General features: G+C 31.7%; 1 protein-coding gene across 1 annotated transcript in view; it reads right to left on the bottom strand.

Annotated features, from left to right (window-relative positions):
• Nucleotides 1–25466, bottom strand: part of LOC129219424 (very long-chain specific acyl-CoA dehydrogenase, mitochondrial-like) — a 74640-nt gene that overhangs the window by 38253 nt on the left and 10921 nt on the right. The window contains 3 exon segments of the mRNA XM_054853822.1: nt 12519–12583; nt 16352–16424; nt 20035–20122. Coding sequence (XP_054709797.1) covers nt 12519–12583; nt 16352–16424; nt 20035–20122 — 226 coding nt within the window.

Here is a 25466-nt window from a genome sequence, read left to right as displayed (position 1 = left end):
ACATAATTGATAAAGACGTATAAAAAAGAAACTTATTTTATTACAGTGAAGCACAGTTTATAACTATATTTTGTTTTCTGTAGTCTTTTTCAATAGATATTTAACATTTAAAATACACTTAATGAACAAGTAGAATATTTAGCAGGGAAATGTCAGGCAAAGTGAAATGGTGAAATATTTACTCTGCTTTTAGCGTCACTTACACTGTAAAAACGATTGAGAAACGTTCCTGAGAAATAATAGGCAGCTGATGTGCCCAATTTCTGCCTGTAACATATCTTGCAAAAACCAGGAATGTTTTCCGGAAAAAGTCAGTAACCTTTCTGAAGAATTGAGATATCTCTCCTCTTAAAGCCACTCATGTCTTGTGAACTTTCAAGAAAAACTAAGTAGGTTTGACGCAATAGATTAGAACCTTCCCGACTCACCAAGAAAGCTCCTACAGCGCTATAGCATCAATGGCTAATGCTAGCAGATAATTGCACATTTTGCAATGCAAAACTGCAGCTATCCAATGACTTATTTGCTCCCATTAGGGACTTAATCAATCTGGATGAGCCGTAATCAAGCTTAAGCCAATACACTAATAAACATGCTCATTCAATCTTTAAACTGGTAGCTAATATATTTCACAACAGTGAAAATTCTGCATTCGTGTAACTTGTAGCAATTCAAGACACTTTTTTTGCAAAGATTCTTGATATTACAGGGAAATAGCCGAAAACATGCGAAGTCCCGAAACGTTCCACGGAAATAACCGGTAGCATTTCAGATTTTTTTTACAGTGTGTCTAGTAGGTCTGGTCGATGTAGGAATTTCTGCATGGTGATGCATTGCTAAAATTACATTGCGATGCTGTGATGCATCAGGATTAAGTTTTTTTAAAAGAACTTTACTTATAACTACTTGTTTAAATTTTACATAATATATTCAAGAGGAAAAAGTAGCAATAAATATTATAGACATGTGTTTTGAGCTTATAATAAACCTATTCTTTCAGTGCAAAAAGATGTGAGGCTCTTGGAAAACTGTCTCATCTGCTTGCATTTAAAAAGGGGTTCTTCAAAACACATTAAAATACGCGAGTTTGGTGAAAGATTAAAAGATAAACGTTGTTTATCAATATATTTTCCGTCAAGACTTTTTCCTGGAAGTTTTGAGAAAAATGGAGATCTTTGTTTGCTAATGATACTTCTACACAGAACGGCCCAGAACTTGAATTTTTGAGAAGGTGAAATTTTTTACTTGCCAAATTCTACTCTGTATTGTACCAAATCATAAACACCAGTATGAACACAAGCATAAATAACATGAGAAAATACACTAAACATCATTATATTTTAAAGAGGAAATTTGAAAAGTCTCTAAATTTACCGGAGCGTTACAAAAAAAAAAAAAAAAAGGAATATGAACATTTCATGTAGGTCACAGTGACCTTCCATCGGGCTGTCCTTGCTACCCTAGCGATTTGAAACAATTACGAGATTAAATCGACAACAATGTCTAAACATCAGTGGTTAGATTTGTAGTCAGTGGGGTATCGATGAATTGGTTTAGAGAAAAATTCTAAACCGGTTAAATGATGTAGGAGGTACACCAGCTTTTTTTTGCAAAGAATCAATGCAACGCCCTACTACCTAGTAATAGTTTAAACATATGTAATCTATTCCAGTCAAGAAAACATTAACTCTGAAAATCAAAGAGTATAATAATACAAACTATTTTCGAAAATTGATACTCATATTTAAATATTTTGTTGTAAGTCAAAAATTGTTTTTGTTATTATTAAAGGATAAAGTTCTTGTTATTAAATAAATGTATATATTTATTAGGGCTGGGCAATATACCGTCATATATCGGTATGTATCTACTACGCAATAACGATATTTAAATTTCTATCCGTACAATATATGTCGCTTGAAAAGGAAATATGGGACTCAATTACAGAGAAATTAAAAAACTGACTCAAAAAAACAATCTTTCATAGTTTGGTACGATTGGTAAGTGTTTGAAATTTCAAGAAATTATCTGCTTTCTTCAAAAAATCATTTAATATTTATTTATAGTAAAAGCGAAAACTAACAATGCCGTCGAAGGTCAAGGTGGATCCCATGTCAGTTAGGTCTCTGAATCCCCTCCCCCTACAAAGTTTTCAGAACTTACATTACTAAGACTCAGAGCGAGGCCCCTCCAAGGACCACGGCCCTAATTTCTGAAAAAGCTGACACAGCCACTCAAAGGGCTCAGAAAAATGAATATGTGTTGGTTAAGAAAGCATCTTAATGCAACAATTAAAAAATAATCAATTGAGGTATCAACACGATTCATAGTTCAAATTACACATAAACCATTGATATTGCACTAAATAAAAAATTTAAGAAAAATACTGAACAGAAATATTTTCATTTTAAAAAAATGAAAAACAAAAAAATTCAAATGAGATTACTTTTGTGGTATATGTATCTCACTAGAGGAAGTGCAACTCATCTGAACGAAATTAAAAAGAACAACATAAATTCTATTCATGACACACGGCACCACTTGAAAGGATGATACATTCTTGCCATTGCCGGCAGCTCCGAGTCATGCGAGAAAACAGGGATTTTAAGTAAGTTCTACACATTTATGGTGATATGCACAAAAATTGGGTTTTTATTTAAGTTCTACGCATTTTCGGCAAGATGAAGCATATTTTGGATGGATGCGAGAAAATAGGGTTTTGATAGCTACTATGTCTATTTAGGTATTATTCTCACCATTTCATTTTAAAAGCTAAGTGTAAATGTATTTACTCACTTGTTTCTAATCGCGGATCGGAAAGCTATGATGTGTAAACATCGGAAGGAACGAGATTCGAAGTATGTGACGTCAGTCCATGAGCGGATGGATGACGTAATCTCCTGATGACTCAGAGCAGATAGAATGTTCTGGAAGGAGCCAGGTGGCTTTTATGTACGCATTCCTGGCGTGACGTGCTGCGTCGTACGGGGACAGGATATAAGCAGAAGGAATGAGAAAGAAATCAGTTCTGTTCGCGTTTCTCATTTTTTTCGTCTGAGGATAGTCATTCTTTTTAGAGGATCGCACGCTATTGAAAGCGGCATCCTGAAATCAGGATAGGAAATGGCTTTTAGTTTTCGCCATGATAGTTAGGGTATTAAATTTTGTAAAACTTATTTAGAACATGAGTGTTAGGGACTTCAATCTTTATGAAACGTATTAAGGAAAACTTTATGTTTTAGTTGAAAGCTGTTAAATTCTGTTATTATTAATTTACTATTTACATAAGTTATATTATTTTACAGTTGTTATTTATTATATGGATGATTAAAATGAAGTTAGTTTTTAACTGAATTCTGTTACTTCAATCTTCAAGAAAACTCATAGAATTTACAACGAAGGCATTTGCTAAACCTTAAGAGTTTACTCCATTCTTAGATTTATTGGAGTTAAGCTCAGATGTTTGGTCAACAAGAGGGTTATGGGCCCAGATGCCCTTCCCTGTTCATATTCAGTTAGATTGAAGAAGAAGTTTATCTTACAAATTGGGATAGAAAAAGAAATACGTGAATTAATTCTGTTTTTAAGAAATGGAGCTACTTATTTAAGAAAACAGGATGACAGCTTTTTCAATTTGAAGGAAGATACAATTTCTTTTAAAGAATTTTTCAAAAAGAATTTAGGGAAGATGTCAACTCAAGCCGTAAAGATTGAAGAATTGAACAACTCGAATTCACGTCGAATGGGCCACGAATCTAAAATTCTTTCTTTTAGACAGGAACTGTTGGAGTATTGTAGATGGTACAGAAGAGGAACCAGTCAAAAGCAAGGAGACGGGAGTCACCAAAGCTGACATCAAAGATTACCATGTTCAGAGGAGAGCAGCTATATCGATTATTTTTCTGAATGTTGAGCAACGACTTAGGAAGATTATTGAAAATTGTGAAGATCCCCGAGAATCATGGAAGAAGCTAAAATTGTATTTTTATCCCGACAACAATTTCTCCCGGATGCAACTACTAATGGAACTCCAGAACTCAAGACCTGAAAGAAATGAGAACATTTCCCTATTTGTGGCCAGACTGTAACGGCTGTTTGACCCTATAGGAGTTAGCTACCCCCAATACCCGAAAGATTGCACCTGTTTTCAACTTTTACAACATTTGCCAAAGGAATATGATAATCTGGTGCAAGCAATGCTGACAAGGAATGAGTAAGATTTCAAGTTTGAGAAATTGGTGGAGGATCTAGTGATTGAGGAAAGTAGATTAGCCTTCAAGACGAAAACCAAAGAGCAGCTTGAAGTGATGACCGTCCAAAATCGGCAGCGCTGTTACAGATGCGACCGAACAGGACACCTCAGGAGAAACTTTCTGGAAATAAGGCAGCAAAAATCAAGTCGAAATCCCTCCCCAATCCCAGTAAACGAAGGAGGAACTTCTACATGATACAAGAATTTTAGAGGAAGACCGAGCCAGCGGGGAAGAAGTCGGTGACAAAGAGCAGCCCGATTTGGGAATCCTCAGGACCAGCGGAGGTCTCCATTGACTGACAAATGTGAGTATTGATCCTTTTTCTTATCCGAGGCAGATTTGAATGAAGTAGAGGTAAAGGGATCGCAGTGGATCTTTGACACGATGGCCAGCCATCATTACACACATAACCAGAACTGGTTTAAAACTTTTTCTCCCTTAAAGGATGTACAAATGGCAGTAGCAGTCAAGAAACTTTTCCCATTGAAGGAAGTGGGAAAATTAAAGTTCGTTTCGGGGATAGATCTGTTTTTTTAGAAAATGTCATGTATTCACCAAGGTTGAGAAGAAATATTTTGTCCAGACCAAAATTTGATTTGGGGGGGGGGGGGGAGGGTGCTAAATTTGAAGGGGGTGGTGGCTTCGTGGAAGTACTAGACAAAAGTTGTAAATTAATTTTTAAAGCAAATTTAGAAAATAATGTTTATATTGTTGATTCTGTAAAATCGAACCAATTACCTGTTTGTGATCATAATAATGCAAATACTTTTTTTGAGTCCAATCATGTTAACATAGAAACATGGCATAAACGTTTTGGACACATAAATACTGAAAGTATCCAAGGGACAGGGGGTTTACAAGCTGTTTATTGGTTTGCCAGAAATTAAAAAATGTTAAAATTAATTGTGACACTTGTAAACTAGGAAAATTCGGAAGAGTGAGTTTTAAAACGATTGGGGATACAAAATCCGACAGTCCGTTTTGCTTGCTTTTTTGTGATGTTTGGGGACCTTGCAATGGTGAGGGTGGAAATGGAGAACGTTATTATTTATCTGTTATAGATGAATTTTCAAAGAGAAGTTCTCTCTATCCTATAAAGTATAAAAGTCAGGTACCCGAAATTTTGATAAACCATATCATAAAAGGATCATTCCATGCGAAATGAGCAAATCAGCTGTGGCTGACATGTCACAGATTTCAATGAAAATTTTTATTTAGGTAAACCATGCATATCTATGAGGAAATGCAAAGTATGAAAGTTTAAAAACTGTTTGTTGCTTTGTTATTAAAGTTAGAAGTTGATGCTTACGCTAAGCCTAAATTTTCAGAGTTCATTGCTGCCAGTTTGTGACTCAATAACTTCATAAGTTATAAACGTACACTTAAAAAATAAATATTTCCGCATTCTATAAACAAATCTCTATTGAGAAAGAGCAAAGTAAAATTTACTCGGATCTTTTTTTGAATCGGAGATGTTAACAAAGATTGAAATTTTGCCAATTTACTTCAGATTTTAAATCACTCTTCTAGCTCTTTTAATGAAAATATAACAGTAAAAATAATTCAGATTGAAAAACTATCTATAAGTAACTATCTGCTCTAATTTAGTAACTGTTTATGAATTTCTTGATGACGAAATTGTACTTAAAAAAAATCGAAAATTTCCAAAAATTTCATTTTTCCTCTATTTCAGATGTTTTTTTGAAAATGAGGGAATGCTCTAAATTTACTCAATTTTTTTACATAATATATTGAAGTGTTTTTTAGATGCTACTTAATTTTAATCATTGGTATCAGCGTATTTTTGTTACTAGAGTAACTTGAACTAAGGTAAAATCTCATTAGTTGCTTCCTTTTATTTTGTAAGTTTAGCAAAACTAATCACTTCTTTCGTGTTTCATTTTCTCAAAACCATGTTTATGAAGTACATTCTGAAATGTACATTTTTTAAAATTGAAATAAATGTTAGTTTTACTTGCTTTTGCATCATTTAGTCGTTTATCTAATTCTTTGAATTCTCGTAATTTCACATAAGGGTCAATCCATACAGGTTCCATACAGTATAAACTACTCGTTCATTCAGTAAGTTACCACCCTATAGCCAGGGCTAAGGCAGAAATGCATGAAATACACCGCCAGCCCAGTCAATTCCACTCGTTCATGTTCAAATATTTTAAAGTTATGAAATTAAAATAATTATTTTGAAAATTACAATATGTTTTTTCAGTATAATGTATTATATAGGGCACAATATATGCAATTTAAGAAGGTACCATGACGTTTTCACACTTTTTATTTGTTTTAGTGTGTGAATTGACTAGCAAAATTGCATAATTTCAAAGACGTGTATCTTTTTTACAAACCAAATAGAAAAGACAATATGTACAACATGTATAGTACTTGAACGGAATATTCAATTGGCCAGGAAATTTTATTTTTAATTCCATCCCCTTTTGGTTTATAAGGGTCTAAAAATCTAATTTTCGTCATTTTTCCGATTTTTGAGGGGCTGTAATCTGTAAAGGGTGCACAAACACACAGCAACAGTTACATATTCTTTTTAGCATGGTTCCAGTGATTAGTTTTTGTCGTATTTCATTTTGTGTTTCCGTCCCCTACGTGAGTTATCCCCCTTTGAAATGAGTAAAATGTTTCATTTGGCCTTGAAATTTACCCTGTTGCCATTATTTTAATAATTAACTTACAGCTACGTAACTCAGCATGTAAGACTATCAACTTATGCACTTTAACATCAAAGCGTTAAATTAACTGTCATAAATGTAATTCAAATAAATTTCGGCCAAAATGCAAAGGTCTAAAAGTCCCATTTTTGACTACGAAAATCACTTTTGATGACCTACAAAAAATCAAAGGTCCAGTTGAGAGAAAAAATAAAAGTGGTTTTAAACATCTTTCATATGCAGCTTTTAGGAATATGAATTTCAAAAAAAAAAAATTAAAAATGGTCGAGCGCACCCATCCGTTGAACCTGTACGGATTGACCCATAAAACAAAAAAAAAGGCTATTTTTCTGAATTTATTTTACGTTTGGAAATCAAAAACCAATTTCGAGTTTCTTCAAGCAAATAGTAGAAACGCAGCTTTATATTCTTGTAAAATTCGAAAGTTGTCTGAATTTTCCCTCATTTGAATTTTTGTGGGTATGTGAAAGGGAAAATCATCATTTTGCAAAATGTCACTAAGTTTAAAACTGATTTTGAAGACAAAGGAGTTAAAATACAACTTCAAAAGTATGGTATTTCTTTTATGATACTTAGCACATTATTGGGTATTAATTTCATCAAAGCTAATGCATTCCTTAAAGATTGAGATTAAAAAACAAAATGCTTAATTATGAGAAAATTGAAATATTTTCAGTTTTTGAAACTCGGTTAAAAGTTAACTATAATTACTTTGAAAATTTTACTGATATCAGATTAATTACCCTACTCCATAGATTGCAACAACATATAACTTTTATGTTTTCATTAAATAGTTAATAAGATACAAGCCTTCAAAAGTGCAACATTTATCATTTATGAGAATGCTGTTCAATTTGACCAATTTTCAATCGCATGTAACTATTCAAATAAAAAATTTTAAGCAAAAATATTTTAGATTTATTTATGTAGGCATAAAAGGAACCTGTATACCAAATTTCATAAAAATCTGTTACCATGCGGCCATCACTTTTTTGCGAATTTTGCATGGAATGACCCAAAAGCAGAAAAGTTTATTGGAAGAGATGTCAATGCAGTAAGGACAGACAACATTACTGAGTCCGTAAACCAAGAGTTGGATAATTTTTTTAAGGAGAAAGATATTCATCATGAATTAACCAATTTTTATTCTCCGGAACAAAATGGGACAGCAGAAAACTTTAATAGAACAATTGCAGATAATACGCGAGTGATTTTAAAGGAGAATGGTTTACCTCAGAATTTTTGGCCAGAGGCGATGAAATATTTCACGTACACTTGGAATAGGGTTTGCCATGCCAAACAGACTAAAACCCCGTTTGAACTCTATGGGGGGGGGGGGGGGAGAAAACCCTCTATCCGGCATCTCTGTGCTTTTGGAAAAATATTGTTTGTTGGTGTGCCCAAATAATTAGAAAAAAATTGGATTTAAAAGCACAAAAGGGTGTTTTAATAGGTTACACGTTCAATAGAAAAGGTTACAGAATATATCTGAGAGACAGCAACAAAATAATATAATCAATTAATGTATTGTTCAAAGAAAACTCTTTTTTCCAAACTGATTTTCAAAATGAATCAAATGAGGGCGAGAAACAAGTTCTTTCATGGCCCATGGCACTTTCGCCTGCAACCTTGAGCGAGAAAGAAAAGACGAAAGAACAGCAAAGTTCAGATTCGGCCGATTCTGAAAGCTTGATTGCTAGCGGGAGTGAAAGAGGGGAAAGTGAAACAAGTTCTCAATCGGAAGATACGGACAGAGAAAATAGTTTACATTTACGCGATGCGGTTTAGATGAGAAAAGTTGTGAAAAGACCGGATAGTACACGGAATGATGTATATTATTTTGAGAAAGGGGAAAAGGAAAGATTAAGATCTAAACATGACATTGAAAAACATTGTAAATTAAAAGAAACTATGATCCACATATGTTTATCTTTAAAGGGAAAGATCTAACAGAGGGGCAAGTAAGTAATGTGTTTGTATGTCCCAAGGTAAACAATAAAAATTTATGACTAGAAAATGAAATCCAAATACCTAGAAATTACAATCTTTAAAATTAAAAGAAAGTGCTAAATGGCAAGAAGCAATGGAGACCGAACTGGAAATTTTTCAGTCAAAAGGTTTGGAATTTGGCAAAATTGCCGGAAAATATTGTTTCAGTTGGGTCTCGCTGGGTTTATACTTTAAAGAAAGATGAAAAAGGTCTCGTTAAATCTTGCAAGGCCAGATTGGCTGCAAACGGAATGCAGCAAATCAAAAACCGGAATTTTGACGAGACTTATAGCCCAGCATGCAATTTTGGAATTATTAGATTTTTCTTTTCTCTGTTAATTACTTGTGCAAACTGGCTAAATATGCAGTGCAATGTCCAGAGCGCTTACTTATATGCTCCAATTGATGATTTAATCTATATGAGACAGCCTCTCGGTTTTGTAACAAAAGGGAAGGAAGATTATTTTTGGAAATTAAATAAGGCTATTTACGGGTTACACCAGAGTGGGCGCTTATGGTTTTATGAATTGGATCAAGTTTTATCGCAAATGGGTTTTAAGAAATTTGAATCATGCAATTGTGTATATTTTAATTCTAATGTTCTATTGCTTGTATATGTTGATGACATTGTTATTTTTGGTAAAAAGGAAAGTTATATGAACAGTGCAATAAATTCTTTAAGTAAACACTTTGATTTGAAGGTATTGGGAAGTACAAAAAAATTGCTAGGGGTAGAATTTGAATTAACGGGAAAGATTAGCATCTACATCAAACTTCCTACATTGAAGAAGTGTATGATCGTTTTAAGAAGTTCAAATTCCCATCTACCTCTCTTCCAATTAGTAAAGGCATTGTTTACACTAAGTCTGACTGTCCTAATACACAAAATGAAAAGTTACAAATGACTAAGTTTCCATATCAAAATTTGTTAGGATGTTTAGCATTTATAGCCAATAGAACACGCTCATATCCTGTAAATTTGTTTCGTCAATTTCAGAATAACCCTGGGAAACGTCATTGGGATGGGATTTCAAGATAGTTTGGATATTTTTATCAATTCCGTGATTTAAGGTTAAAATTAAAATGCAGTAAAATCCAAATAATAGCTTTTCAGATGCAGACTTCGCATCAAATAAAGACAATAGAACTTCTTTGGGGGGAGGGGGGTCAAATGATTATGTTGGATAAAGCTCCTATCGAATGGAGAACTTTTAAAGAACGAAGTGTTAGTTTGTCAACTATGGAATCCGAGTTCATAGCATTGACGGAAGCGGCAAAAGAAACCTTGTGGTTTGATAGAATTTTGGAAGAATGTTTGAAAAATAAACTTTTAAAGTTCATAAAAATAAAAGCAATTATTTATGTCGACAACCAAGATTCTTTAGATTTTGTAAAATCACCTATAGAAAACCGCAGAAGTAAACATATTGATATAAAACTATTTTTCATTCGTGATTTGATTGCTAAGAATATTTTTGCTGTTGCACATGTAGAAAGTAATTCTAACTTGTCAGATATTTTCATGAAGCCACCAACCCAAAAAGACTTGATATTCTTTTCAATTCAAGTGTTTAATCTATTGTAGAAAATGTTTGTAATTTTTTTTGATAACTAAATTTTTCGACGATGAACTGTCACTGAATGAAAAACGCGTGTATGAAGTCATTTTTAATAGTTTTTTTTTGTTGAAAAAATATTCTAAATATGTTTTGTCAACTTAAATCAATGTAATGTGAAAATGAACTTACATACAAATCTGTTTTTGATCAAAAATGAAAATTGAGCTTATATACAAATCTGTTTATTGTGATTAAAAGTATTACAAAATATTTTTTATTTTATTTTTAATGCAGATTTTGGAACAGTTACTTGTGGTTTTCATAGTTATTTTTGGATTAATTCTGATGTCTGTCAACCCACATGAGTTTTTTGTCAAGAAAATGGATCTTATGCGATAAGTGATTTTGTGCAGTTACGGCAAATTAAGTTAGCTTTATTCGGATCAGAAGAGCATCTCATGCTGACGTACCATTTGTGCCGTTCGTCTCGAATGGGAAAAACTTCAAATTAATCTTTAATATTAGGGACTAAAAACCAGATTGACTACCACTGAACTAAAACAACAACAAAAAAGTAATATTTAAATATTAAAGCCTAATGTAGTACAATAAGTAGTTAAAAAATATGAAATATTTTCAAAATTCATTTCAAAGTTTTTCTGTGACTGAAATTAGGAAACATATGAAGAAATATACTTGCAATGCTTGTTTGCTTTATACAAGCCATGATTTCTAAGGCATTTTTGAGCATGGCATTTAATACACTGTGTTTAGTCACATGCAATTTAAGAGTGCCAGTATTAGAACCTGCAGATTTGGTAATAACAGTGCTGAAAGCAGTGATCAATTATCCAATTTAATTAAATTAAGAAAATAAATAAATTGTTACTATAAAAAAATAAATTAGGCAGATTTAAGGTAGTATGTGTCAAAATAGCTTCCAACTTTAAAAATATTTAAAAAGTAACAAATGTAAAGTGATTGAAATTTCAAACACTGCAAGCAATTTTTGGCGAAGCACAAGCTCAATGTTGGCAAGATTCCAAATAAAAATTTTTAATTAAATGAGTTATTGATTGTAAAAATTCAGTTAAGTAGAAATCTTAAATAAGTCAAAAAATCAAATTTTTCAGAGGAAAAAAAAGGAATAACACCGAAATTTCATAATATACAAATAAAACTGGAGCAACTCCATGATTTTTTCAAGCAGCAAAAAATGCTGTTGACAAGTATTTTTTAATAAAGCTTTTTAAAAAGAATCACAAAATTCAAACCTCTTTCAAGCATTTGAAAATGAAACTTTAATCAAGCAATTTTTTAACATTTTTCAAAAGCGTATAAACCATGAATGTTGTCTGCTCAGTTTTCAAAAACAACCATATATCATTCAAACGTGAATCTTTTTTGATTGAGTGAAATAGATATGTCTAGAATGTTTGAATTAGTTCAGTTCAAAGCAAAAATATACATATGTATATTTTTAGTTTTAAAAAAAAATAAGTTCAAAAAGCAAGAAAAAATATTTTTTCTCTTAGGAATGAGATACTCATTACATTGGAGAAGAAAGAGAATACTTGCTTACACTCAAACAGCAGGAATTTGGAATTATAATTTTTAGATTTTTTTTTATATGTGACTGTGTTTTGTAAGTAGAGTAAAATCCTTCTAATGCAGACACTAACAGGAATTTTTTTTTTGGTCCGCACTAGAGGGGTGTCCGCAGGATATGGGTCTAATAATGTTACTTGCCTTGGAATTGGGGAATTAAAAATTGTCTGAATAAAAGGGCTGTCTGTTAGGAAGGGTTTACTGTATGTGAAATACAAAACAGAGAAAAGTAAACTAAATCAAAAAAATGAATAAGTACATCCTAAAATATTGCAAAATTATTTATATACTTACTTTGTATTATGGATTATTTAGAGGAACAAAAGACTGAAGTACAATCAAGAAAACATCAAGTGTCACAATATTTAAGAAAATATATGAAGGCAGAAGAATAAACATATAGATACCTCAAAGAACCTTTTAGGAGATTCTACCATCATTTTTAAAGTTTCTTTGTCTTCAGCATTCAAAACTATGAGCATATATGAAAAGAAAAAAAAAAAAAAAAAAAAAACAAAACATTATGAGTATTATAGAGTCACAAGTACCCTTTACATTAATGCATACATACATGACAAATTCAGTTTCAAAATTTTAATAGCATCCAGTCCAATAGCAATTTCTACTACAATTAATAATTCTAGAGGTCAGTTTATAAGTTGTTATGGTATAAACTTGAAGCCTCCCACTTTTTTTCTGAACATTTTGCTCCTTTTTCAAAAAAAAAAAAAAAAAAATCCTCAGAAAATTTCGAAAGAATTTTATTTTTCCATTAAACGGCTGAACTAAGAAAAAGGTTAAACATTTATAGAAATACCTTTTTTCTAAAGCAGTAGTACACTACAATAATCTGATCATCAGAAATTTCAAATTCGTAAAGGGTTAAATGCTATAAGAGCAAGAAAGCAGAGCAACTATTTATTTATGTATTTTTTATTAACAATGATTCTCAAATGAACCTCCAGTTGATGTTCTAATATTTAACACAATTTTCATCAAATAAAAATATTTACTGTTGTAGAGATATTTATTTACTGTATTAAAAAATGATGGAATAAAAAAATTCTCTTCAGAACCATTTATCAAATTACAGTTACTTTGAAATTGAATAAGATGCTTGCAATTTTAAGTTAAAGGGAAACAGCGGGACAAAGTGAGATGGTAAAATGTGTTCAGTTTGCAACACCACCTATCTAGCAATATTTTAAAAGATATAGCAAATTCCAGTCCAAAACTAAAAACCTCTAAAGATTAAGGTATATAATAATACTAGTAATTACTTTGAAAATTTGATGTGCATATAATAATATTTTTTACTTCATGGAAAAATTATTTATGTTATTATAAAATTAAAAGGTTTTTATGATTACCTTCTTAAGTATTAATTGAAACCTACTAATGTCCAATGTGGTACTTATTTTGTTAATATAAGCAGTGGCATAGCTACACTTTCTGCCACCCAGGGCGGTTCCTCAATTTGCCGCCCTTTTGATGGGAAATAGTTAATACATTAAAGAGTCAAAAGTATTTCAATAAGATTTTAACAAAGAAGAAAAGAAATTTATTTTTTTTCCTTTTTATTTTTCTTGCAGAAGAGAGAAAAAAAAAAGTAATTCAGAGCCCCACCGAAAAATTCCAAAAATTAAGTCAAAATTAAGAATTAAAAAAAATTTTTAGTTACACTTATAGAAAAGAGGCTTGGAGTTAGCTCCAGTTTTTTTTTCTTTCCAAAATTAAAATCAGTTTTATGCTTTCCTTGGTGACGTTAAGGGGTCGGGACTTCAAGGAAATTTTCCCAAATTGAAGTCTTGAAAAAGCAATTTTTGGCTATCTTTGGATACGTGATGATATTGAGGAAGGTTCAGGGGTGCTGTTCGTAAAGCATTTCAACTAAATTGAAAAACACGTAAATGTAGAATGTATATCTAGCGGTGTAAGGACCTCATCTCTAACAAATACTGGATTTTCCTTCGGAAATATTTTGAAACTTGATATGAATTTTAGTCTATCTTTGATGACGTTAAAGAAAATAGGGAACGTTCAGGAGCTCCTGGAAATTTTCCGATGCCGAAGTTTCAAAAACGTAAGTTTGCGAAAAAAAAAACGCAAATAGAAAAAAAAAAAAAAAAGAAAGGATGATCGCAAATAGCAAGAGAAAAGGCTAAATTTTTATATAGAGATGATGAATTCGAAAAATCCGGGAGAATGGCGAGCAACTCCGCGGTCTGCAATGCAGTGAGTTGGAAATAACAGAGCTACACCTAAAAAAAGACAATCGGTGCGAGTGTAAAAGCCACTCCTCCAAAAGCACGTTGTAAACGAAACAAGTGCATGGCGGAAAATCGAGAGAATGTTGATGTAAATTCGTGGTTATGGAATGGTCCAGTAATTAAAGCATATTTTTTAAACATTCAATTTTTCTTTTTAAGTAAAAAGTGAAGGAAAGTCATTGAAATTCTTTCTGTCCCGACCTCCATCTGGGAAAGTTTGTCTAAGACAGAAATCCGTCCTGAGACGGAAGGTCTCGCACTCATGATCAAAAATCATTTTTTGGTGTAAATGAGAATGGCTTTGCCTAGAGAACATTTTACCAATTAAAAACCTTTCCTTAAAATGAATGACTAAATTTGAAACTCATTGTTCAAAAGAATTTGTTGATGTAAAACAGCAATACAAGCGTTCATCATACAAGTTGTGAATAAGTGCTTTTAAAAAATGAACATAAAATTAATTTTGTCTTTGTGAAAATTTTATAATCAATGACCAATCAAAACAATTTTTGAAACAGATAACGCTGTCCTGAAAATGAGCAAGAAATAGCCCACCATTTGAGACCGCTCTCTTTACTCTTGTTGTCACTTTCCTTTAAAAAAAGTTTTTTTTATTTTAATAAGGTGGTTTTCAAGGAACTTTTTTAAAATCAAATTGAATTTATTGTTTCCTTCGCTATAGTTATCCTTAACAGTAAAAAGAAAAAAAGAAAACATGGTCCCTCAGTCTGTAGCTTCAGACAAAGGAAGAGAACAAACAAACAATAGTGCTGAGATGTCCAAAAGAAAAATACAAGTTTTGTATTAGAATAATTTTATCATCACAGTTGTACCAAAGCCTTACAATTCGAAGATTTTTTTTTCTTTTTCCTTTTTTTCCTCCAGTAATAGATCAAAAGCATGATTTTCTTATTGGGAAAACCTGTTAAAATTTTTTAGCATCAAAAGTAAAATTGTCGCCCCCCAAAAAGTGCCGCCTGGGGCAGACCGCCCCATCTACCTTTCCCTAGCTACGCCACTGAATATAAAGCATGTTTTGACTTTATATGTTTAAGGTGATTTTTGTACCTCAGAGCCAGAAGGACTAAGTCCAAACATTGTGATTTTCTGTTTATTAGTGCATTGTATGTGGAAGCTTACTCCGCATTGAGCCATGTGAGCGTACTTCTTAAAAAATATCCTTTATCAATTTTTTACCAGGGTTAAAAGAGCGTGCCTCCCACCCTATGCATGGGCCAGAAAAAATATTTTTCCTCTCTACTGTAAAATTATCATAATGCGACTTACGCTCCTCTGGCTCTGAGATAGATTTGGCACTTGCACGCAAGACAAACTGAATGAGGCAAAGTGAAACAGCTCATTTTGTTTACTTATTCACTCATTTATTGAATCATTTTTTATTCATTCATGAAATAATTCATTTACATTCTTCCATTTACTGATCACGTTTTTTTATTCATACATTATTTTATTCTCTCATTTTTTTTCAGGTTGATATTAGTCTATTTATTTATTCATTTATTCTTTCATTACTTATTCATTTGTTTGCTTGTTTATTTATTTATTTGATGAAAAATATTTTTAACAGTCAAATAGAAAATATTTTCCGATGCAAAATGAAAATTTTCCACTTTTTTTTTTTTGAATGTGCAAATTTACTGCTAAAAATGACTAATATTTCCATGCAAGTTTTACTTTAAATTCATTGTTCTTTCTTTTTGTACTGTAATTCTAAAAATACATTTTTAATTTGTTCATTTTAAAAAAAGGTAAGTCATCTTAACTATTTCACTTTGTCTTACATCAAATATTTCTTCCTGGCACAAAATTGCAGAAGCAGACAATGATTTACATATTCAGGATAATCGATTCTGCTGTTGTAAAGGATGGGAAAACATTTAAAATACCAGGGCACACAACCCTACATCATAATATAATGTCAAAAATACACAAAATGATAAACATCTTACCATCAGGATAAGGAAATATTTGATCAGTTTTTATAAGTCCCTTAAACATGCTCATCACAAAGGAATTTGTTTCCTAAGTCAGAAAAAATAAAATTATTTCTCAATTACATAACTACAACTAACACAAATAATTAGCATTATACATTTATCGAAAACAAATTAAAATTGTAATTTTTCACAGAAACAAACCATGCAAAAACGTTTGACTACAATAATGAAAGAAAACGAACAATAATGAAGGAATTCAATTTGGATAGATGTAAACTAAATTCAAATAGCGTAAAATCATCTTTCAATCATTTACTGAAAAAACCAAATAGCTTAAAATTTGCAAATGACTTTAAATTCTTTTCTCAAAGTTGGATACTACTTTTTAAATAAAACTTATTTGAATGACCACATTTAATGATTTAACCAGATAAATTTACAGAAAATAACGGAACTATAAATCAGTTTTACCTTATTTGATAGGCAAGTTTTTGTAACTACATTAGCAAAAATTTTATTTTAAAATTTCACAAACAAATTAATGTAATCATAGAGCACAAGTTTAAAAACTATAACACAGTTTAAAAACAAAATATATCTGCAGCATGGAAACAATTAAAAACTTTTGAATTGATTTAGTTTTTATGTTTAAGTACGTATTTACTAAATTCATAATGAAAACTTTTGTACTTCTTGATTTGTAGAAATTAAAAGAACTTCTCATTAGAGGCTCTTATTAGAGGAAAAAAAGTGGGTGGAGGAAATATCACCTTAATTTCAGATTCAAGTGAGGGTTGGTTTTCTGTTTTAAATTATTCTACAAAAGATTACAAGATTTAAAGACAAAGTATTACCACCTCCAATTTTTACATTGATGAAAGTTATTACAGATTTCATATTTAAAATATGACAGAAAAAAGTCTGCTACTTCATGGCATTCACTCACTTTCAATAGATAAAAAATATGTAGCTTATAACGATTCATTGAATAAACAAGGAAATATTTCTTAATGAATGCTTTACTGAAGTTAGTTAATCAGTTCCTAAATTAAGAGCCATACTTTTTGTTAGAGCAAACTCAAAAATGTTCATATTAATTAATTGGGAGCTTGTTAAATGTCACGTTTTTGCAATTAATTCCTTTTTGATCAGCCACTTTCACTTGAACTTTTAAATCAAAAGATTCTCTTGTCACACCACTTGGAAAAGGCATTATTATGATTAATAGCATTATTATTTTATTATTTTTTATGGCACAAAGTTGAAGATAAATATGTTTGAAAAAATTAAAATGAAGTGTAATAAATAATTTCAAAATGGGAATGCAGTTTTTGTACATCATATGAGGAAGGTCCGTTTTTGCCCACGCAATTTTTGTTATGTCAGTGACTCAATCGAATTAAATTATTCAACAGAGTTCAGCAATATTCTCATATAAAACAATTTTATTTAGACTAAAAGTAAAAACGGCAAACTCTTCTACAGGGTTCATACCATTCAAGGAGAAAAAATTCAAGCACTTTTCAAGTATTTTTAAAGGAAAGAAATTTTTTTCAAGGCATTATAAAAATTCGTACTAAAAATATTGTGTGCAGATTTCATTTAATGCAAACATATAAATAATAGGCAACAATAATATAAAAAAGTACAGGAAAACAAAATTTCATTTTCTACAACAAGAGACACTTCAATAAAAGATCTACTGTGTCGAAAGTTTTTCTGAAAATGTCAGAAAAGCTCAGTCATAAAGAGGAGTATATCCCATGAGGTTTAGTTATACTAATTTCAATGTGAAGATTGCATATTTTCTAGAATCAGCAAGCTAATCTCTATATACAGAGGCTGTTTTCAGATTTTTTGGACAATTTTGATTAGCAGTAATAAAAAATTGGTTACTGCAAAAGAAATAGTCGAACCTTGATATCTTGAACCTCCTTAAAATGATGTGAGAATCATTCTTTTGTGATTATTTAACCCATCGATAGGTGATATCGTCAGTTATAAAGGAAGAAATGTCAAATTGGAGCTTCAAGTGCAACCTTAAGTCCAAACAAGTATCCAAGGAAAATATGGACACCTTACAAAGACTACGGATCGTTACAAAGGTACGCTGTTTAATGTTAAAACAAAATACCCTTATTCAAAGGACAGTTACAAAATCTTTAAAATGCTTGGTATACACTGTAAACAAAATGCTAAATGTTGATTTAAATCTTAAAAAAAGCAAAAAATCACAATGTGCATCATTTTTCTCCAAAGCATATTGCTGAACACAGCACACACTGTAGAATTCGAAACGGAAAACACTTATTAGAAGAAAAATGGAAAAAATTGTCAAAATTGAAAAATCATGAGTGTATTTAAATGCTAACAGCAAAAAAAAAAAAAAAGAGTCATTTATTGTCATAAAAGGGGAGAAAAAATGTAAGTACATGGTTCAAAGAATCGAAAGAAAGTTTTTCTGAGGGATTCATGATTGTAGCTGGTTTTTCATACAATGACAAATAAAAAATAAAGAGAATGGAATTCCACATATATGTGTTCCAACTACAGTTAATTGTTGCAAAAATGACAAAATATTATACAGTAACATTGAAAAAACAACTATTTCAAAATATACATTTCATTTTTTATTGAACTAAACATTCGAAAGATGCAGTGTTTATTTCAAGCAATTGGATTCGTCACAATCAATATGTTATGCTAGTCAAGCTGATAGCTAACTGTGTAAATAATTTAATAAAATTTCAACATTTTAAATACGTTCTAGGTTGCTCTTGGAAAGAGAATAAAGCAAAAGCTTTCTTTTCATAGTCCTATAAAAAGTGTGAAAGAGAAAATATGACTTTTGTGACGAACGTAGCTAGCCGCTCAACACAGAATTCAAATTAGGTTCAACGAGAAAAAAATTAAAATTCAATGAAAGAAATTAAATAAACTGAAATCTCAAAATGTAAGCAATAACTAAAAAAAAAAATATTTACATCGAATGTATGCTTAAAAAATTACAGGTCATGTTTCTTGAATGCTTTATAGTTGAAATTTACATGTTGTTGAAGATCATCAAGTAGTAATTATTCTACGCACAGCATCCATCTTGAAAAATTTTTTACGATATTTGAAAATTAAGAATGTTATCTATAAAATTATGTATAACACATAATATTGATTGAGTTTGAAATTTTGGCCGGCAGGTTGATATTTTCGTGGAATGACCCTGTTATAAATCTCCTCCCCCCCCATGTCACAAACTCACAATTTATCCCTCAAAGCATGCATCATTTATAGACGACCCCTTAGTGCAAAAATTTAATTTAATATTTTTTTAAAGGCTTTTGTTTTGACAAGCAAAAATATATATCCAATCAAAATTTCACACAACTATAGTCACTGCGTAATTCTGTAAATTACTTGAAACACATCTTTTAACACACACACACACAAAAAAAACAGCCATTTGGCATTTGCACACTTACAGGTTAAAAAGGCAAGATATTTGGTTTTGAACTGCAGTGTCCATAAAATAAAGATCAAAAAGATTAGAAAACTTTTAGCTATGCCTCAGTATAAGATTTTGAAAAACAAGTTGACATAAATAAGAATACAGTTTTAGAAATTATCATACAGTCTTAAAAAGATCAACTCAAAATAAATACAATATATTAAAGCAAAATAAGAGTCGATGTTTAACATACTGGTGTGCTTTTCTCAAGCTTTTTATCCATTTTGACATCATCTTGTTCTTTCACAGCAGCTTGAGCGGCAGTGGCTTGAAACCTAAAACTAAATTTTTTTTTTTGGATTTAAACATTTATTAAGATTACAATATGAATGTTTATGATTAATGATCTCTCTCTCTCTCTCTATATATATATATATATATATAGATGTTATGGTAAATGTGATAAATTGGCGATTGTATATAATTGCCGGTGATTATACACAATCACAAATCAACTTTGTAAATGTGATCAATTATTCAATATTTTTCACATTTAAGGGCAGTTCACTTATCGGTCATCCGTTCTGTCCATCCCGTTTTTTGACGTGACGGACTGCCGATGAAAACACAGTAGCATTCACATATGGTCACCGCACATCAATCACATTGCTGAACTCACCCACCGGAGAAAGGAGTGCGCTGCTTGGCGGGAACCAATGAAATGCTGTCTTACTTTTGACGGCCATCAGATATCAAGGTTTTTCTGATCGAAACCGGTCCCGTCCAAGACGGCTTGCTGTCATGGCAACCAGCAAAGAAAACCTGTTTTGGGAGGAAAAATGTGATGGACAGAACGGAGGGCCGATATGTAAACAGGTCCTTACCGGTTAATTTATACAAGTCCGACTCGTGATGGGGAATGTAATAAATTTGAATAGTTATGTAGAGTAACGAGGGTTTAATTCCAAAAAAATAATATTTTCAACACTAAAAATTACTTTTACAACTAAAACAAGGTTTGATATCTATCAAAACTTACAAATATATTTCAATAAAAATAAATAAATAAATAAAAAATAATAATAATAATAACAATAATAATAAAATTGGTGTTGCTTTACCTTTAATTAAGTATCATAGAACAAATTAGATGTATCATAAATAATGTACTGTATTTTCCTGCGTATTATACGCGGGCGGCCTATAATCCGCAGGTCCTAAAATCGGCCTGAAGAAAAAAAAGCTTCGTATAATCTGCGGCGGCGTATAATTTGTTGATAATGCAATGTGAAAAAATAAAGTTTGAATTTAACATACCATTTGAGCAACTAAACTAAAAACGTGAAAAAGTAATTACTTTGAAGGCATAATCAAAATTAATCTGAAATATAATCCAAAATATAATGATTTCTTCTTGAAATCTAGATTACTTGAAAATCAAAGTGTCAAGACCAAGGATATAACGGTTTAATCTTGAGCAAATGGCTTCATATTTTGCTGTATTCTTGTTTATTTTACATGGTCTGAATTGCATAAGAGGAACATTCAAGCAACGTAAAATAACCAACATACAGGCAGGCAGTGAGAAAGAACATGCTAACTTTGTAAAATAAACAACATTCAGTTGGCGTATGGTATGGTCTCTATCGGTGAATCCTACTGTAAGTATTGAGGTTCAATGCTTCGGTGTTAAGAAAAAAAAAAGACAGATAATCCGCGGCAGCATATAATCTGCACCTCATAAAGTTTGCCTTTTTTAACAGATGATTCGCGGATTACATGCAGGAAAATATAGTAATCGGAAGCGTCTTACGGAAAGGGATGGAGGGAGAGGTCAACCCCAGATTATACCTTTCTGGGGAGTGGTCATTGAGGGCTGAAACTCAAAACAGAGTTTAAAAAATACAAATGTTGCAATTTTGATAAAATTTTCCCAAATAAATCTTAAATTGCTTGTTTTATCGAATTTTAAAGAAGATTGATTAGTATTGTGGGAGCAATTTAATAAAATACGTTCAAAATTATACTTGTCTTTCAATGTAAATTTTCAATTCACCACATACCATATATATTGAGTTGAAATTTATTTTTGACAATTGTATGAACTTCATGTTTGCATAAACATGTTTTTTTTTTTTGGGGGGGGGGGATATTACGAATTATCTACTTGAATGTCGTAATCACCATTAAACCAAGTAAAAGTGATTAAATTTACTGTTTGTTTTCTCTTCAATCGCTGACTCGTAATGGGGAATGTAATAAAGTTGGATAATTTTTCTGAATAAGATGTAATGGTGATTTTTTCATCAGTCAAAAGTATTACTTTTAGTCACTGAAATTGATAAAATAAGCAAAAAATATAAATAATAACAAGATGGATAAAAAAAAAACTTTTATTTTCCCGACAGTTATTTTTTAGTCATTTATTTTTTTTTAATGACTGATTTTGAAAATGAGACATGGTCTTTATGACGTCACAATGGCACCCTACTCCATTGGTGCCCTAAATGATTACGCTTTGCTGTCAACCACGTTGCCAGGACCTTACACTGTGCGCTAATGGCATCAGTGAATGGCATTTCATCACTTGTGATGTCATGTGCAGAAGCGTAAAAAACGAGTATCAATCTGCGCACAGATTAAAATAATTGTTAAAAAAAATTCAACTTTGTCAAATTATTTACAAAATAGTTAAATCATATCTTTTAAATCATGCTCAAAAAAATACTTTTAAAATTTCGGGAAAAACCCAATTCCAAAGAAGGGAATATTTTTTTAGTTTCTCTGAAACTGCGTAGTTAAAAATTAGAAACTTCAGATCACTTTTTTTAAAGAAAATTCTAAATAACTTGTTGCGTTAACCCTAAATCAACACAATGATCATAGCAAAACATAAGTATTTGTACAGGGGTCTGGCCAGAGGATATTTGGGTCCGTTAACGGATCCTTCACAAAAATCCGATCAACCAAAACGGACCCTTCACAAAAATCCGATCAACCAAAACGGATCCTTCACAAAAATCCGATCAACCAAAACGGACCCTTCACAAAAATCCGATCAACCAAAACGGACCCTTCACAAAAATCCGATCAATCAAAACGGACCTTTCACAAAATCCCGATCAAACAAAACGGACCCTTCACAAAATTCTAATAAACAAGATCGGATCTTTCACAAATTGTTTATTGAAAGAGCAAATCTGAAAGTAAAATAACGCATATTTCTGTGTATAAACCGATAATTTTTTGAACCTTTTTTAAAGTCAAATTAGAGGGATCAGATTATAATATATAATTGATATTTAATATAATATATTTAATATAATATTTAATATAATATGTATTGATATTTTTTTTCAAAATCGGCTAATTTTGAAAAAGAAAAAAAAAAATCGGCACTTTTTTGATGCTCCTTCAAGCCTTCCAGCGATAAATAATTCTAACTGCCAAATAAAAATTATGGTTCTTTGTTTTATCACAGCTAATTAGCAGTGATTCTGTTGTAAGCTTTTCTGAAAAGGCATTGGTAAGCACTTTTCTCCCCTCTCATGATTTAATAAACAATAATAATATGTATCTGCGAAATGAACTTAGAACTGCAAAGGGATAGTAAAGGTGGGGGAAAAAATATGATCGCTTCAGATAGGGTTACCAACTTCAAAATTATCACCACTTAGCGTCTGGCGTTGAACCTTTATAATGACTTGATTAGAAAATATTAGGGCTCGACCGATGGCATTTTTTGGCCGATGGGCCGATGCCGATTGTTGGCCGATTGTTCAAAGATGGCCGATTGTTTTCCTCCAAATGGCCGATGGCCGATGGCAAAAAAAAATCTAACAAAAATTAATTGATAAGATTGTCAGGGATTTAAAGGATCATTATTGATTCATTTCACTTTACTTCCTTTCTACGAATAAGGAATTGTAATCCAAAAAAAATCAGATTTCAACCTAACTTTTTATTTTACGATCACCCAATTTAAATTTCACAAGTTTTTTCGGAGCATATGTACATACATATGTACCTAAGAACATATAGATGACCGAAATATCCATTTTGAACGCCTCCTTAGTTAATAATCGCAAATTCTCTTCTGATGTCCTCATGCGTGTAAACTTACGTCACTCAAAAAGTTATGAAATAGTAAGTTGAAAACTCATACGTAGGGGAGACCGGGGCAGGTTTTCGCTCGGGGCACGTTTTCGATTTGACTTTAACTCGTTAGCGAGCTGGTAGAGCGAAGCACCGACCAGACTATTTGAAAGACAGCGCCACTAGACGACAACTACAAGAGTTTCAGTTGGATGGCTGTTCACATCGCTGCGTAACATCAGTTTCACTTGTTTTTATACAGGTAAGTAAATTTTTTGAGGACCTCATTTAAACTAAAAACAAGCACATACGTCTTAAGTTAAGTTTTTGTCTGTTGTAATATTTCGAAAGAGCACATTAAGGAGCTACCAGTGATGAGATAGTTTGTCCATAAAATTCTTTTTTTAACCGTCTGCGTGAAGTTAAAGGAAAAACATGGCGACGGGGCACGTTTTCGAACACCAAGCGGGGCATATTTTCGCATCGAAAACATGCCCCGTCGTATCGAAAATATGCCCCGCCCCCTTCGATCGCTACTATTTATCGATGTTCATTATACTTTTTACTCTTAAATGAAGCACAAATAGTTAAATACACATGAAAAAGTAAGCTTCTTATTCGACAACTTCTATTTTTAAACAAAAAATAGACAAAAAATAAATCACAATCTCAATCATTCATGGGAGATAACTGATACTCAAGTTCTAACACAGCCAAACGTAGGTTGTCCCACCCAAGAAGAAGTGAAACCTCTGGAAAAAGCGGGTCCGAGAAAACAGACCGGCAAAGGAAGAAAGAAGAGAAAGTCGGCTATTTTGACTGACACTCCGGTGAAAGACCAGCTTAGACTAGAGCAGCAATAAGCTAAGCAGAGAAAACAAATGAAAAACGAGAATAAAAAGAAAAATAAGAAAAATGTAAAAAAAGAGTTTATTTAAGAGACAAATTGGAAAACCTAACAAGCCCGAAGAAAATGAAGAATCGAGTGATTCAGAGGAAGAAGACTGTGCTTGCATTTACTGCTTAGAATTGCACAGTAAATATAAGGCTAAAGAGATATGGGTAAAGTGCACTCGTTGCAAAAGATGGGTCTTGCATCAAAGGAAACTCTATGTTCTTTGTATGCATTAATTGTGACAGTGACGATGACGTTTAGTGTTTTTAACAGTTCTACATGTATTAAAATTATTAACTAGCCAAGTCAGTGATGAATGTTTTTAAATGTATATTTACTGAAAATCAATAAATAACCTACCTTGAAAATATTTTGTTTGATTTCCTAAATTATATTGATATAAGTGCATACGAAAACTTGCCCCTGTCTATAAATAAGGTATGCGAAAACTTGCCCCGGTCACGGGGCACATTTTCGCACGTGACATAACGACACTTAAAACTATTTTTCTGTAAAACAAAGCATAATTAATTAATGTAAGTAATTCCACGTTGTAGCCAAGGTTTCTCTGAATGGTGTAGTATAGTTTTTTCAAACTTAGGCAAATAAATAAAAAATAAATAAAATAATTTTAAAAAAGCGCGAAAACCTGCCCCGGTCTCCCCTACGTAGTATGTTCTAAAAGTTCGAGGACA

The sequence above is a fragment of the Uloborus diversus genome, chromosome 3, assembly GCF_026930045.1.
Source record: "Uloborus diversus isolate 005 chromosome 3, Udiv.v.3.1, whole genome shotgun sequence".
Lineage (NCBI taxonomy): Eukaryota > Metazoa > Arthropoda > Arachnida > Araneae > Uloboridae > Uloborus > Uloborus diversus.
This window is presented reverse-complemented; position numbering and strand designations above follow the sequence as displayed.